General features: G+C 37.4%; 1 protein-coding gene across 1 annotated transcript in view; it reads right to left on the reverse strand.

Annotated features, from left to right (window-relative positions):
* Positions 1–4,333: 4,333 nt before the first annotated feature.
* LOC120543415 (protein diaphanous homolog 1-like) overlaps positions 4,334–18,298 on the reverse strand; it is a 239,491-nt gene continuing 225,526 nt past the window's right edge. Inside the window, 1 exon segment of the mRNA XM_039776517.1 lies at positions 4,334–5,148. Coding sequence (XP_039632451.1) covers positions 4,979–5,148 — 170 coding nt within the window. The 3' untranslated portion in view covers positions 4,334–4,978.

Consider the following 18,298-nt stretch of genomic DNA (forward strand, 5'->3'; position numbering starts at 1 on the left):
AACTTACACCAAAAATGTCTGTTACTCTTCAGTTTGCCATTATACTTCACTTCAGAGTGACAACAGCGTCTCCTTTAAACCATGGTGTCATCTTCAAGAGACATCCTGTCATGGCAGAATTCTGCAGTCTATCTCATGGCTGCGGAATATGAAGTGGACCAGTCCTGGTTCACATTAGTCTTGCAGTGCCAGAAGTGATTCTTGATTCTGGGGACAACCCATTAAACAAGTTTGTAGTGAATTGCAGCAAAATGCTGTACTGCAAGGCTACACCCACAGGGCTTCTTCCTGAAACAACTGCCCCCGATTTCTCCAGTCTGTACATTTTAAACCACCACCAGATAGAACAACAGATACTGAACAAAAGACTTGAAGGTGAGAGAAAATAAAAAGCTAAAGCTGCTGTCATCAATTCAGGAGCTCAGTAGCACAAGCTAATTGACATTTAGTAATCAATTTGTGTATTTTAATGAATGTTGCACATGTTTGAGAAGTGCCTGTGTCTACGATAATAACTTTTGATCATTTTGATTACTGTATCACTGTATATTTTCTAACAGCAAACAGCTAAGAATTTTGGTCTATAAATACTCTACATGCTAAAATGCTGCAGCTATTTTGGCTAGGCATTTTTGAATTTTCAATCAGACAGTAATATACACTTCAACTATTCACTTGTATGTGTAGTTAGAAGGTGTGCTGCCTTGACATCGTTCTGCTGTTGTCGTTGGGCGGATTAGTGGATTTGGGTTTGTTGGGTGCTGAAATCTGCATCTCCTGTGGCTCTCCATTATCAGTTCTCTTAACAACAGTCCTTTTGACAGGGTGTGACGCACTGTTTACGTCAAATGCATATTTTGCAATTGATATTTTCACAAAAATAGCTGCCAGTACTTTACAGCTCACATTGACTCCAACACTGTGGTCACAATGCTGAACAAAAGAGAGTACACACAGCACACCTGTGATAACACATTTGATTTTTTTGAATGGTGTGTACAGAAACGTTTTTCCCGTGCAAGTTTGTTTAACATACAAAAGTACTCTCTGCACACGCGACACAAATATGTTTCAGGGGTCATTTTAGGAGACTTTTTGGCTGTATAGAAGCCTACTGTCTATTGCATCAGGTTAACAAGAGCACCACTGCTCTTTGCAGTTCAGAATCACCACCACTTCTTTGAGTGCTGCCTTCATGAAATGTTGGATTGATTTAGAAATGTGACACTGAGTGAGTTGTCTAATGGTTTCCACCCAGTTTTAAACACAATTCACATATAGCTGTCTCCAGACGTATATAGTTTATGTTTGGCTCAGTGGGAATGGTTTCAGATCGACTCTGGAAAAATGAATCTCTGGAGGCGTATTATTTTCTACAATTTGAATTTCAATGATAGCATGTGAGTCAAATTTAGCAAATTCTGGCATTCATTTTGACTTGGTTCTGAAACAAATATTCTATAAAGCAAAAATATTAGGTCATTCTCATATTTTAGTTTAGCCCCTTACAGTGTTTCAGGCTCAGAAAATTTTGATCAAGTTCCACTGTGTGTTCCTTGAGAATGATAAAACCCAGAGGTTTCACAGTATGGTCCCACACTTCACTAGTAATACATTAGGATCATGGTGGCAGCGTATGCTGAAATGCAAAAAGGAATTTCACCGTACTCTAGATAGATATGTCAACCTAAAATGGAGGGGGGAAAAAAGAAGAAACACTGAACTGCATGTCAGCAGAGAGGCTCAGCTAAAGTTTGAGGTAGCTGGGAGCTTATGTCAGAGGCTACACTGCATTTTTGTACTTGTAGGGTGCATCAAAATGTTTCAGTCGCGAATGGTGGTATAGCTTACATATCTCAGCAGCCTCTCATCTGAACAGGATGGTTTTGAGCATCAACTCAATGACAGGACTGGAAGAGGCACAGTTCAACCCTAGCATTAAAACACTTGAAGACATAACATCTAAGTGCTGCTGTATGACTTTAGGGAACTCACATGCTACCAGTGAGTGCAATGCCACAAAAACCATAGAGCAAAGTTCACAAGTATGAGCGCCATACAGTCTGTGTTAATCAGTGAAGAGTAGAGTGTGAAATATTTAAAAGGAAATGGAAAACAATCTGCTTGACGTAGAAGATACAAGGTTTGACAGCAAGAATGTCTAATGACAAAATGCAGAAATGCTAGAGGCACAAGCAGAAAAAGACACACAGTCCACCAAGCGCTCCAACTGCTATAAAACTTTTTTTTTTTTTTAATTAATAAATGGTTGCACAAAGCCTATGAAGACAGCTTGTTTGGTATTCTGCATATCAAGATTTTTGTTGTGCTTTGCTCATGAGTGAGTGGAGTTTGCCAGTCCTTCCCATCTACAAGTGATTTACAAAATATGCTGTTTTTCCTTATATATCAAAAAGTGTTGAGCTAAATGTTTGACTTTACCAAACCCATTATTAATGGATGCTGCGATGGCCCAGGGTTGGTTTTTGCCTTTCCCCTGCAGCCATGAAATTGGATTATGCGAGTCTGATACAGAACTGATGGATGGACTTTAGATCCACTATTGCTTTAGTCTGCCTGGGTTGAAAGTGCTGAGATCAATGAGAAATTTCTGTTGTCAAGATTAAAGAAAAAAGAGCAGAAAAATACAAAGCAGACTGAGAAATAAATAAACCTTCAGCAATAAAACTGGCAATGTTTTCTGAAGTTCCTTACAGAGATGAAAAAATGGACATTAGCCACAAACACATAAACCTGGGTAGCTCTTTATACTGTATGCACAGATAAATAGAAACATTTATCCAAGCATTTATGCTTCTCACATATGTAAATTTGTATATTTTTATATTTGTGATGATCAGAAAAATGAGACTCTGTTAAATTAAAAAGCACGGGCTGTACAGTACAATCCTGCAAAACAGGAAAAACCTTACTATACAGTGGGGGATGTGCTTTATTTTTGAATGGCAATAGAATGCACACACTTGGAACAGACTGCATGTCTGCTCTCTTTAAGGGTAAGCAAAATCATGCGTATCCCTCCTACGTTTAAAAACAAAACATTTCTCAGCTAGCGAGAAAAAAAAATGAGCTCCCCACCTCACCCCTGGGCAGCTCATCATTTCATAGTCTTATGTCGCCCCCTAGCCATATATGCTATGAGTGTACTTGCCAAGCCTCTCTCTGCCACCTGATTCTTAAAGAAAAACAAACAGAAATATTTTTTTTTTCTCTTTTTATTAAATAATTTCAAAAAGACCTTCAAGTCAGCTTGGCTTCAGCTGTGGGCTATGTGCCCAGACGGCTCCCAAATAAATCTATCGACAGTGAGGTTTACTGAAAGTAAGGCAGTCTGTTTTGGAGAAAAGCCCACCCTGCCAGTGTGCCAAAGTCCCAAAAGGTACCCCAGCTCTTATAAACCATACAACTCTACCTGTGGCCTCTGAAAATCTTGGAAAATTACGCATGTTTTGGTGCCTGGTGAAAGCTGACACTAGGCTTAAATGTATGGCTTATAAATTCTGTTAACTCTCTACAAAAAACACTGGGAATACCTGCAAAGTGAGAAACTCTATAACAGGCAGCCAAGAGGTTCAACCGAAATTAAAAAGTACAAAAAGAAACAAACTTCAAAGATAACTGTATCATTTAACTTTGCACAATTCTGCCTGAAGAAGACAGGTCAATAAATTCATGTGACATGAGGGCTTACCTTCCCATTTCAAGAGAGCAGACTTCAAATGAAAAGACATCACAAACGGATGAAACCTTAAATGATAAGAACCCAATGTATGCACCTTCAGGAAAACTGTAGAACTGAGGGATCTGTGAGCTACAAAATGAAGTGTAGAACAAGTCAACTTAAACTTGTTTAAAACTTAAATCAAATATCTTATTGGCAAATACATAGAGAGAACTGCTTCTTGTTTATGACAGTTCTCTATAACAACATTGTATAAATGGCTGTAATGACTTTTTACATTTTATTTATTGCAGATTTAATAGTCAAAATGTGCAGTTTGCTTAATGAGATGTAGTTTATCAGATTTACATATGGTGCTTAAAGAAATATAAGCTGTGGAGAGAATTGTGGAAAACAGGGAGCCAGGATATAGTGTAACTGCTAAATCTCTATATATTTATGGTAGACAGGGATAAGAATTAAATGCATTTAAAAAAAACACATATATATGTATACACACACACACACATATATATTATATATATATATATATATATATATATATATATATATATATATATATATATATATATATATATATATATATATATATATATATATATATATATGACATGACTATTTTAGCTGAGCACTGAGCCTTGCGCCAACAGTGAATTACAAGGAAACAAAATAATCTCTATTTTCCCAAAATTACACATCATGGACAACAGGTCTCTTGCAAAAATATTCTAAATTATTTTAAATAAAACACAAAAGTTTAACACATTTCTATGGGTAGTTTTGCCTGTGGAGCCTTGTTTTAATGTGTGCATGTGCTTGGATGCATTGGCACTTCTTGTGACAAACCAAATGCAAAAAACTCTGAAACAAAATGCAGAGGCAGTCGGACAGAAAAATTCAGTAAAAGTCTGTCTTTGACTCAGTGCTAATGTATTTCTATGTTACCAGAAATGAAGAATATGCTGAGGTCCACTGAGGATTACCTATTAAATTCCAATCTCATTCTTACTAAACTCTGTTTTTGTCTTTAGATGGTAAAGTAAATGAACAGTCGTGACATTAATTCATTGTGGATGCTGCCACTAGGGGGCAGACATCCTAAGTGCAGCTTCATTATTGATTATTCCAGTGACAACAAAATGTGTAAAAGCAGATTCCCAAGAAGCAATTAACCATCAAGAAAAAGTCTGCTGCTTTCCACTAGCCAAGTCCCTTGTGTTGGCGTGTTCATGGCAGAGATGTCAAAATGACCTATTAGGGCAGCACATTTAACCGTTAGCTTGATCGAGCTGGTATATCTTCCAGGAGATCGTCCAGGGATTCTTGTGCTACCTCGACTCTTTTCTTCTCTTCCTTCTTTTCTTTTTTCGCAGGTAAACTGGGCTCATCATCTTGCAACAACTCTTTGGCCAACACTGAAGTCACAGAATTGCCAGCTCTTCGAGCTATGAAGTTAAAAATAAATAGTGTATAATTAGCAGTAAGTACCTTTTAAAAGTGACATATAAAAAGTACAATTTATTTATGAAATGAAGATGACACACAATAACCTGGAAATAAAGTATACACTTAAGTTAACAGCTTTCAGTTAAGATTGCTACCTATTATTGTTGTCAAGAAGCATACAAGTCTGTGCACAATTTGCAAACAACCCTGAGCAGACACTGAACAAAGCAACACTGCTGTTACACACTTGTCTTAGCTGACACAGGTGAGGATTTGCTATGAAGCACACATTTTATTCTGAATGTGATTTTTCTGTCTATGTCCATAGGGCTGTACTGTTGGGGAATTTTCTAGCATGGTATTAGTTTGACAATGCACCTCTTTTCTCAATGACATTTCCTTGTTAAGAATCACATAGCCAGGAAAACTAATGTGATATTAAAATTTAGAAATACACAACATATTAAGTCTCAGTTTTATCTCTGTGGTAATGGCAAGCAGCCTATACAAAATAAAGGACATCTGCAGACCTGACTGCAAGTTCAGGTAATTAATTTCTCCATCAGCATCAAGTCAGTTTTACACAAAATTAACAGACAAGTGGTGGCTGAAGCTTCATTGACAATCACATACCATAAACTTTTCTGTATGTCAATAGCTTTCATGCTCTTAGGATGGCAGTACACATTATAATTTTTGATTTCTAAAACTGAGATTTGTATCAGAAATGTAGTTTGCTGCTCTTATAAATATAGCACAGTATCTCCTAATTCAGAATAAATGGTGAAGAGTCAGGAAAAATTAGGCAGTCATTTTGCCTGGGTTAAGAAATCTTTGTATTCTTGAAATAATAAGGACTAAGGTCCACCAGACATTTTATTTTCTTCAGCATTTGTGTTAATGGAGTTTTTGTTTTACTTTCCTCTGCTGCCGTCTGAGTATAACAATTTTAAAATCTGTAACTAATGATTACTCTGTAATTAGCTTTAGAACAAGAAATTTCACATTTTTAAAGTATACTGTGCATTGTTAGTTTATTTGCTTTACTTTTAACCCTATTATTTTTTATCATCATCCTTTTTATTATTCTTATTTCAGTAATGAATCTCTTTTTATATTATATACTGTATAGATATTTTACTTTTTCATTAAGCACTTTAAGCTGCATGCAATGTTCTTTAGAAATGCATTATTTATTATTATTACTTTAATAATCTTCAGTATATGTTATTGCGTTTTTCAACTGGAATTCTACAGATGAATATGTGGGATTCATTCCTTAAAAAAAAAAGAAAAAAAAAAAGTGACCCCATGGTGACATGTGTTGGAACAACACATTCTGTGTTACAGGCTTTGCTAGAACACAGGAATCATTAATAAACCTCAGATTAGTGAAACCGTATAGGACAGAGATCTGAACTTTGGTGGGCACAGTGATAAAATCTGACATGGTCATAAAGAAAGACAAATATATAAAGGACTGTATATTAAAGCTGTACAAGATGCACTTAAAAACAGAGCCATATTCAACATGCTTTTACAGAATACTGCTCAGTGTCAATGACCACATACCGGGCAGATTAGGGCCAGGTTTATACTTCACGCGACGCATGCTGCAGCGGACGCTCCTGCTATGCAAGCATTTTACTGTTTATACTTGCGCGCGTACTTTACGGAAATCTGGAGGAAACCACCAAGTGGCAGTGCGAGATATCAAGGTGAGAACAGGTTTGGCTTCGCTGTGTTGTGAATTTCCTGGAACACCCATTAAATTCCGATGACACCTTACAGCAATATCTTTGAAAAGGATGTTTAATGATAAATTTCATCAATCCAGGGATTTGTCCATTCCAGCAAGCATTGGGCACGAGGCTGGAACAATCCCTGGAAGGGCATCAGCTCATCTCAATGTGAATACGAGCACTCACATACACTAGTGTCATTTAAGTGTCACCAAACCTTCATATCTTTGGAAGGAAACCAGAGCACACTGTGGAAACCCAGAAAACATGCAAACTCTAGGCAGAGAATACCAGCGGTGTGACTCCCTGCGAGACAGAAGTGCTACCGCTCTGCCACCATGTAATCCCTATGTGTGTAATTATTAACAGTATCCATCCATCCATTTTCTAACCCGCTGAATCCGAATACAGGGTCACGGGGGTCTGCTGGAGCCAATCCCAGCCAACACAGGGCACAAGGCAGGAACCAATCCTGGGCAGGGTGCCAACCCACTGCAGGACACACACAAACACACCCACACACCAAGCACACACTAGGGCCAATTTAGAATCGCCAATCCACCTAACCTGCATGTCTTTGGATTGTGGGAGGAAACCGGAGCGCCCGGAGGAAACCCACGCAGACACGGGGAGAACATGCAAACTCCATTATTAACAGTATTCATTATTTAAATGAAATTAACGATTTATCTGTAAAATGTAACATACATACATACATTAATGCATTTCATCATGAAAGTGATATCAAATATAATTCTTAGGATTCTAAATGTGAAGAGAGTTGATATATCATACATTTAATGTGTTCTATGTGGTGATCTATTGCTGTTTGCTGCTGCTGTTAGGTCAGGAGGAAGCCCTAGAAAAAAAAGACGGTACAGAAGATGGTATGTGAGACTTTTAAAATGTATTGTGTCATTACAATCGGGAATATGCGATGCTTGAATATAAAAGCCCCACGAATGCATTTGTATGTCGACATTTTGCTTCACCACATCGAATCATTCATCAAACATCGAAGCACACACATCAATCTTGTAGGATCCTTAAAGTGGCTTTCTGTCACATGAAGATAGTAACCAGAGACTATGATGTCACATTCCAACTTTTAGTACACTGCACCCCCCGACTTTTTGCTGGTACTGCAACTCGCACACGCGTCATGTTAATTTCTGAGGACCTGCTCAGAGGATGCGTCAAATGAATGCTGGGAATGTGTGTCAGCCATGATGCGGGCGTATAGGCGTTCTGAGCGTGAACTACAAACGAACCCTTAGGCTTTGCTTAATGTAGGATGAGAAAAGAGGACAATTCCCAGTCTTTCCCATTATTGAGGTCCTCCATGGCAGCTATGCTGCAGTCAGGATTGCAATTCTTACTGAGCCATGTGGTCTAAAATTTACCCAACACAGAGAAGCAACCATGTAAAGCAAAGTCCCCATGTGAAGTGTGCTCTTGCCTCTGTTGGATAGGTTATTATATAAGTGTGCATAAACTGCATACTTCCGAAAAGCATAGAAACTGAAGTTTTCAAATTCAAAATAAACAACTTTATATGAATCAAGGTTAGCAAATGGAGGAGGATGGCACATTCACAAACGTGAGCTTATGTCTTTTCAAAGGATGGCATGCATTTTCACGTATACTTAATAGATTTTGAATTTACTTACTTATGATACAGCCAAGCACTAGCAGAGTGATTTACTTTACAGTAAAGCAGCATTAAAAAACATGTCACACATTCACTCATACAGCATGACCACAGTGAATACAACAATACACACAGCTGCAGAGGAATAAGAAACACTTGAACAAAGAGTAAAATTCTGAGACACGACAAATACATCATCAGAAAAGCAAACCCATGCAGGAGACACTTGTGTCACAATGAGCACAAGGCTTTAGTAGTAAAACAGAACACCAAGGTAATAACACTGAAATAGAGTGGCATTAACAGACCTTATCTAGATAAATGAACACAGCACTCAATTTCATGTAAGCCAAGTGTAACAGAAACACATATGCACAGTGTCAGAACACAGACACATGCTAGGACATGACATCACAGCAGCAAGAAAGTTACCAGGCTGATGGCACCAGAGATTTCATACAAGGTCAGCATGGAGTCTATGAGGGGAAGAAATGAGCAACATTGCATTTTTAGGATTTGAAATAAATATTCACGTATCATAAGGATACAAGGGCACAGTGCACATTAATTCAAGGACAACGCAACATTTTGCTCCTATTCCCTTTGGCACAGTCACACTTTTATGAACGCACAAATCATTATTTTTATAACACAATTCATTGTAAGCAATATCACAGACCTTTTAACAAAGTATTTCCAATATGTTTAAGGATATCCCCAGTAAACAGCACCACAATAAATAAAATTAATTTTCTTCCTCTATAAAAGTTCATGAATTACAAAATCTTTTCCTGGGTGATAAATTAAGTAAACACTGAGTGTATCCAGTTTAAAACAGACAAATCAATAATTTGGCAAAGGAACTGGGAAGTGCTATTTCACTTGCGCCTCTCCATATAAATATAAATACCATATACTGTAAATCCCTCTGTCACAGTGTGCCATTGACCATCCATCTGGTTTGTGGACAAGAACACATTGTGGCAGAAATGAGTGCAAAGGACTACATTTTGAAAGGGAACTCTTCAATAGCAGCATACATTAATGCACATACCCTAGCCTGTTCCCTTGTGCTGATCAAACTAGTTGCATATCTGCGGATCAAGAAAGGTTACTAGACACATACGACACCTAGGCTGTAATTTAGAACTGGGTGTAAGCAATGTCAGATGGCAAAACAACACCATCTGTCTCACTATGTTCCCCATTCCTTTACACTGCCAGACATATTTAAGTTTCACTTCAATATTTGGCCTTGATAACTAATTTGGCTTTATATGGAAGTTTTTTTATGACACAAACTACAAACTTGTTTTCACAGATTCACTATTATTACTTTTTATCCTCTTTTGTAAAAAAATGTTTAAAACACGGGGTGAAAATATTTCTATGTGCAAAAGCACCTGCTAAATAAGTTGCTTAAAACAAGTTTGCATAAAATGTAAAAGGATCTCTTTGTGAACTTTAAAAGATAGAAAAAGGAAAGGATTTTAAAGGACCAACTCTATACTCACTCACACTGTAGATTGTGGCTACGCATAGAGTGAAATTAGGAGTGTTAATAAATTAAATATCTCAATGTACCTTCTTGCCTTTCATCTTTTTGACACGGACAGTTTTTTCTGTCTCCGTGCTTCTCAAGGCAAAGTCTACATAGAGAGCCTCACAGACAAAATACAGTTTGCCCAAAATGTACTCAAACCTCCCATATGTGACTTGCTAATGAAAGATTGCTTTTGACTTGCTTGATGGTACATATAATGATTTTCCCTCATCATCTTCATATAAATATGCAGTAACCAGGTAATTTTACCAAGATTCACAATGTACAGTACAGCATGCCATGCTGAACACTGGATGCCAGCATTGACAACATTGGCTGAAATACAGTTTGGTAGCATGATCAAGTCATAACAGAGTCTAATCCCTGACAATTCCATAAATGCACATTATACATCTGCAAGAATTGTGCTAACAATTGGATAAACTAAAAGCAGAGACTGTACAATGCTTTTTTTCTCTTTATAACTGTAACTGTTAAAAGCAAAACAAGTTTCATTATGCAACAAGTGACAAAAGTTAGGGGATTGAATGCCTTCCTTATTTATCATAAAAATATGGATCTACTTAAAGTCGGTTAATGTACTGTACTACTGTGACAGGAAATGCACATAACAACAACAACAACAACACGCAGTGCTTAAAGAATCTATGGGTAGGGAAAATTGTACAGCAAAAGAAAGGTCAAGTAGAAACAGGGAATCCTGTATGCATACAGGAGAAATGCATTTGAAAACTACATTTCTCCTGCATGTGCTTATTGTGGGGAAGGGACTGGAAAAATAAAATATTCATCATTACACTTTTAAGCATTACAGATTAAGGATAATCCATCAAAGTCAATGTAGGTTTTCAGGATGCTTCATACCCTCTCTGTATATTAAAACCTGATTCGTTTTTAGGATTTACCAGTATTCAAGAGCTCAATGGAGGTAAACATTAGAAACTTTATCTTTGTTCACGTCAAATAAACTATCCAAGAATATTCACTGCCTCTTTCATACATCTGCCATGAAACCATTAAATATATACTTACTTATAAAAGCTTTTTTGGAACACATGCTGTTGGATGCTGGGCCTCTAAAAGCCTGCTGTAAAGTTATTTACCCAAAGAGCAAACCATTGTGATAAGACACAAAGCTGACGTAAAGGCATGTCATCTTAATCTGAGTATGAAACAATGAGTCTGAAGGGACAGCCGTCCTGCAAAAGACAGGCAGGCGGCTGAGCACGATGTCATGCCTACACTCCAAAGAGCTATAAAGAAAAGCACAACTTGCTTCAGAATGAAGCCATCTGCCGTGGATGCAAATCAAAGTCAAAGTTCAGCTTGGAGCAAGCTTCATTGTCACCCCTCTCTGCATTTAAAACAAGATGTATAAAGTGGCAAGGTTTGCATTATTCAGTTTTGCTCAGGTATATGAATTAAACAAGGTGGAAGATGAGACTTATTAATAGCACAAATAACAGCATGGTTTCAGTGGGTTACAGACAAAAACATAATTCTGGAAGATAAGAAAATGTGCTCTAGAGCTGACTTAAAAAGCACAAAGTGACAAGAGGTTAGAGTATAAAAAGTAGTGATGCTAAAAGATTAAGTAACTGCGACACTTCTCTATCTATTGGTCTATTGCATTGAACCCTGATGACTACATTCCTTTCATTTCACCGATAGGCTCCGTAGTCTGTTTTCCTAGAATGTTATATTGTGTACCAAAAAGCAGCATCTTAAAGTAGACCCATAACCCAGAATAGGCTTGTGCTGGTAGATAGTTAACTGTGGTGACACAATCCTTATTTGTGTAAAATCTTACACTAGCATTTTTTTTTGAAAGGCCAAATACGAATAATGAATCAGAGCTCCCCGAATTGGTAGAATGAAATGAAGCAATAGTGATCAAAATGTTAAGTTAAAAATAAGCAGGGATATAAATAATACATAAGAACTACAACACTAAACACTAATACTACTTGGATTAACTAAATAGGATACCAAAAGTTATGTCCATGCTGCAGAAGCTTTACAAATCTATGAAAATTATTTTCATTGGATAACATTCCTTCAGGTGATGAATGGCCAACTTTCGCCCTAAGTTAAAGTATTTTTGGCACAACTGCTCTGGTAAAAAGATGCTGCTCTGCTAGTAACCTCTGGCAAGAGTAATAAAAGGAGTAACATTAAAGATGGAAATTATTTTGAAGCCAAACATAACTTATCCACTATTGCTCAGTTTCAAACCAAATGACAAAAGAGAGATATAAAATTTAAAAGAGGCTATTTGATGGCACTGCTTCAAAAATGTTGATAAAATGCTCCTCTGTCTTTACAGTCAAAAACACTTGCTTAAATTCTTTCTTTACAGCCACAAATGTTCTTCAGTTTTTTGGAGTCACTGCAGGCGATGCACTTTTGGTAGAGCATACATTGGCTGTTAACATTTACAGACACGAGAACCTATACTTATGAACTGGTACTTGCTATGATAAAACTAAATTAGTTTAGAGAGTCACAGAGTAGTATCACTGAGACACTGGGGAGCCAAACAACACAATTGATAATACAGGGCATGTGCTATAGCTGTCTACAACTCAGTGTAATTTTAAAAAATACAGTGGGATGCAAAAGTTTGGGCAACCTTGTTAATAGTCATTATTTTCCTGTATAAATCGTTGGTTGTTACGATAAAAAATGTCAGTTAAATATATCATATAGGAGACACACACAGTGATATTTGAGAAGTGAAATGAAGTTTATTGGATTTACAGAAAGTGTGCAATAATTGTTCAAACAAAATCAGGCAGGTGCATAAATTTGGGCACCACAAAAAAGAAATGAAATCAATATTTAGTAGATCCGCCTTTTGCAGAAATTACAGCCTCTAAACGCTTCCTGTAGGTTCCAATGAGAGTCTGGATTGTGGTTGAAGGTATTTTGGACCATTCCTCTTTACAAAACATCTCTAGTTCATTCAGGTTTGATGGCTTCCGAGCATGGACAGCTCTCTTTAACTCACACCACAGATTTTCAATTATATTCAGGTCTGGGGACTGAGATGGCCATTCCAGAACATTGTACTTGTTCCTCTGCATGAATGCCTTAGTGGATTTTGAGTAGTGTTTCGGGTCGTTGGCTTTGTCACTGATTCCTGGACATTGGTCTCCAGAATCTGCTGATACTGAGTGGAATCCATGCGTCCCTCAACTTTGACAAGATTCCCAGTCCCTGCACTGGCCACACAGCCCCACAGCATGATGGAACCACCACCATATTTTACTGTAGGTAGCAGGTGTTTTTCTTGGAATGCTGTGTTCTTTTTCCTCCATGCATAACGCCCTTGTTATGCCCAAATAACTCAATTTTAGTTTCATCAGTCCACAGCACCTTATTCCAAAATGAAGCTGGCTTGTCCAAATGTGCTTGAGCAGACCTCAAGCGGCTCTGTTTGTGCTGTGGGCGGAGAAAAGGCTTCCTCTGCATCACTCTCGCATACAGCATCTCCTTGTGTAAAGTGCGCCGAATGGTTGAACGATGCACAGTGACTCCATCTGCTGCAAGATGATGTTGTAGGTCTTTGGTGCTGGTCTGTGGGTTGACTCTGACTGTTCTCACCATTTGTCGCTTCTGTCTATCCGAAATCTTTCTTGGTCTGCCACTTCGAGCCTTAACTTGAACTGAGCCTGTGGTCTTCCATTTCCTCAACATGTTCCTAACTGTGGAAACAGACAGCTTAAATCTCTGGGACAGCTTTCTGTATCCTTCCCCTAAACCATGATGGTGAGCAATCTTTGTCTTCAGGTCATTTGACAGTTGTTTTGTGACCCCCATGTTGCTACTCTTCAGAGAAAATTAAAGGAGGAGGGAAACTTACAATTGACCCCCTTAAATACTCTTTGTCATTATAGGATTCACCTGTGTATGTAGGTCAGGGGTCACTGAGCTTACCAAGCCAATTTGAGTTCCAATAATTAGTTCTAAAAGTTTTGGAATCAATAAAATGACAACGGTGCCCAAATTTATGCACCTGCCTGATTTTGTTTGAACAATTATTGCACACTTTCTGTAAATCCAATAAACTTCATTTCACTTCTCAAATATCACTGTGTGTGTCTCCTATATGATATATTTAACTGACATTTTTTATCGTAACAACCAACGATTTATACAGGAAAATAATGACTATTAACAAGGTCGCCCAAACTTTTGCATCCCACTGTAATATATGTAAATGAAGGCTACAACTGAAAATTGTTAGAAAAGTCAGGTAGAATGACACCGGCATGTAAAATAAGCAGCACTGGGTGTTTTTTGTTTCAAAAAATTCCTTGAGAATTTCTTTACTGAAGATCATGTGCCTCTAAATAAAAATTAAAGACCCATATTTCATTGCTAACAATCAGATGACCACTTCTTACTTAAACACCTATAATTTGGCTAAATACATCAACTGTTAAATCTCCAGTTAGGCTAAAAAATGTACACTATGTACAGTTACTGTTCTGAGATTTTAAACTACCTCAGGCCGTGCCCCTGCTAGAGCAATACAATAATTGTATGGTGTGTATTTTGTGGTTATTTATTAGCAGTTGAATTAGTCCTTTGAGAACACAGGACTCTCAGACATGATGTACAATGGGAATGACACACAAGAGCAGATGGAAACAATTTCTCAGTCACTGGCTGGCGTTAAGAAACTTTAGCCATTTGTGTGGGAGCACACTTCACATCTGCTAACATTTCTACCAGCCTCCAATTCCAAAAGCCCTCTTGGGGTTTACACTGGTTAAAAAAGAGGAAGTTAAGAGTACTTGGACTACAGCATATTGAACTACATTCAGATGAAGGCAGGCAAAATAGTTAAGTGCTCTCAGTGTTAACTGTTAACAAAAAAGGAAAATCCTGCATTTAAACTAAGTTAATTTTCACATAGCACACTTAGCACAGAGCATCTTATGGTGCAAGGAATTAGGGGGTAAGATCAGTACATAAAAAAATAACTAAAAGCTCAAATATTGGGGTTTATTTCCAAAAAATAATTAATCTTCAGAGTTTAAAGAACAGCTAATGTGCTGTTTTGTATTGTTTTTCGGCAACTGTCTAGAGGTTACCTACATGTGTCAACAGTTATACACAAAGCGCATAACCATGATCATCCAGTATCAGTCCAACACTGAACTTTCTACATTCATGCCTTCTGACATGCTAATAGATTGGTCCAGATGAAGGTACCGTGGTTACTCCATGTTAACGCATCTATAAAAATTCATAATTATCAAAAAAAAGCCCATGGTGATTGCAAATCACAACAATTTTCAATGAAGGATACCTTTACGGCAAGTGTAACTAGGCTTCAAAAGGCTTGGGGTAACAATATCTATCAGCTACAAACCAAACAATGTATCTTAAATGGCATGTAAGTGTTGGATTTGTGAGGTGATGGTTGGAAAGAATGAAAAAATGACAAAAAAAGAAAAAATCTTATATCACACACATAGCCATGCAATCCCCATTAACAAACTTTGGTAGTACCATGGGTCATACTAAAGAGCTCAGTGACTTAAACTTGGCACTGTTCTAGGATGCTACCTTTGACACAAGTCAGTATGTGAAATTTCTGTTTTGCTAGATCTACCACGGTCACCTGTAAGTGCTATTATTGTGAAGTATTAAGGAGCAACGACAGCTATGAAGTGGTAGATGATACAAACTCGCAGATTGGGGCTGAAGAATGCTGAAGCACATAAAAATGGCCTATTATCACTCACAATAGAGTAATAAACTGCTCCTGGAAGCAACATCAGAGCTAGTATTATATGTCAGGTGCTTCATAAAATAGACTTCCATGGCCAAGCAGCTGCACACAAGTCTAAGATCACTATGAGTATTGTCATCTGTCAGGAGTGGTGTAAAGCATGCTGCCATTAGGCTCTGAATCTAAACACACTTCACTGTCTAATTTCCTTCCAGACTGCATATTACGGACTGTAAAGTTGGGCGGGTGAGGGATAATAATCTGGGGCTGCTTTTTAGGCTTTGGGCTAGGTCCTTTGGTTCCAGTGAAGGCTACTGTTAATGCAGACGAGCAGGCAAACACATTTTAGATAATTGTGTACTTCTAACTTTGGGGAAAGCAATTTTCTTTACCAGCATGAGGAGAAACATGAGTGGCCTGCACATAACCTTGACTGCACCCATACTCTGCACCTTTAAAATGAACCGTAATGCGGATTGTGAGCCAGGTATTCTTGTCATACATTACTGCCTGACACTCACGTGCTCTTTTAGCTGAATGGGCACAAATTCCAACAGAAACACCCCAAAATCTTCTGGACAAACTTCCACAAAAGAGTGAAGACTCCATATTTATGCCAATGGTTTTGGAATGGAAATGTCAAGCTCATAAATGTGTGACGGTCGAATGGTTACAAACTCTTGGCCATACAGTGTCTCTCTCTCTCTCTCTAAATGTAACAATGCCCATTTCTTGTCCTGCCTTTCTTCCTGTTCATCTTTTTAGATTTGAAAGAACCTTCAAAGAACACAAATAAGTTAATAAATTTGTAATTGTTCATAAAACAAATTATGTAAATTAATCACTTTGGTATAAATAAAAACATAACATACTTTGAGACTATTAAAATGAGAAAACCTTGCTATTTGTGCCCAGTTATGGCAGAAGATTCAGGATATAAATCAAAGGACAGATATAAGGATAGCAAATTATACCTGATTAAGACAAGATTATCTGTATTCTTCTATGATAATGATGCTAAATATAAAATTGCCAAAAACATACAGATTGGACATGAATTTCCTTAATGGCTGTAAGAATTAGAAAACATTTCACAGTACAGCATTGTCAAATACTTTCATGTTTTAGTGTTCAGTACAAATACAAAAATGAGTGAGTGCCTCAATCTGTTCCACAGCTAAATGTGTTTAAGTTATTTGAGGTACTTTTTAGGACACCAGTGCAACATCTGTCAAAGTTCAACTATTTGTTGCTAGCCACTTCACCTCTCACTCTAACTTTGTTACACCAATGCAGTCATCTATCTATAGCTCAACATCAACAAGAGTGTATCAATTTCCTGTACGTTTTCTGGCTGTGTCAAGGTCAAGGGAGAATGTATCTAATTTCCTCTTAAAACAATGCAACTAGGGTCATTTGAAAACAGTTTTACACTACTGTCAGTTTTTAAAACATGTACTGGCAATTATCCTACCAAGATATACCTATTTAAAAAAAAAACAAAAAACTCATTTTGATCAGCAGCAGGGTGCAATTCTTTGTAAAGTCTGCTTCAGGAAGGATATGGTATGCTGCAAAATGCAGAACTTGCATTGGATTAATAATAACTACACCTCTAAACTAGCACAGAATCAGTGAGTGTGAATGTGTGCAATAGTTTGCCTAGTTATATCAAAGGTAGTTCATGTCTTAAAAGCACTGCTGGGAGAGGCTCAGGTCTCAATAAATCTAAAATGAACTAAACAGGTTCAGACAGTGGAAGAATGGATATAATACTGGAATTATTTTGCATACTTGTAAGGTTAACTACAATAAATCTGAGGATCTTCAGTATCTGCACACAGAGTACACTAAAATAATACATACCTGCTATGACCCAGGTGTTTCCTTTATAGTCAATACATTTTTGAACATGCATGTGAAAAATCTGAACACGAAAAGACTGCCTCGCATTAATACTGCCAAAAATGGTAAAGTGTACTGTTAACATCCCGATGAAGTCTGAATGTACTTTATTTTTTTGCAAAGATATATTCTAAGAAGTTCAATTTCCTCTCATATCCAAAACATATGCATGTAAGGCCTATTAAAACTATAAACTGACTCAGTAACAGTGCATGCATAATTGTGCACGGAAATGGAGCATCTCCCTGTTCAGGGTTGATTCTGGCTTTGTACCTGATGCAGTTGTGATATATACTGACTTCATGAAAGCCTGTACTGAAAAAAGCAGGTTTAGAAAATGGACAGATGAAACACTGCCATATTACCTTTTCTGCCAGCATTAGTCAAAACTGCTGAATGATACAGATCCCTCCAATTCAGCCTGACAACGTTTTTCATTTAAAATAATATGAAAACTAAAAACTGTTTTGAAATCTTCTGCTAAAAGGTAGGTAGTGATTTAAAGAGTGAGAAAGGTGGGCTACATTCAAAATAAATAAAT

The sequence above is a fragment of the Polypterus senegalus genome, chromosome 13 (assembly GCF_016835505.1).
Source record: "Polypterus senegalus isolate Bchr_013 chromosome 13, ASM1683550v1, whole genome shotgun sequence".
Classification (NCBI taxonomy): domain Eukaryota; kingdom Metazoa; phylum Chordata; class Cladistia; order Polypteriformes; family Polypteridae; genus Polypterus; species Polypterus senegalus.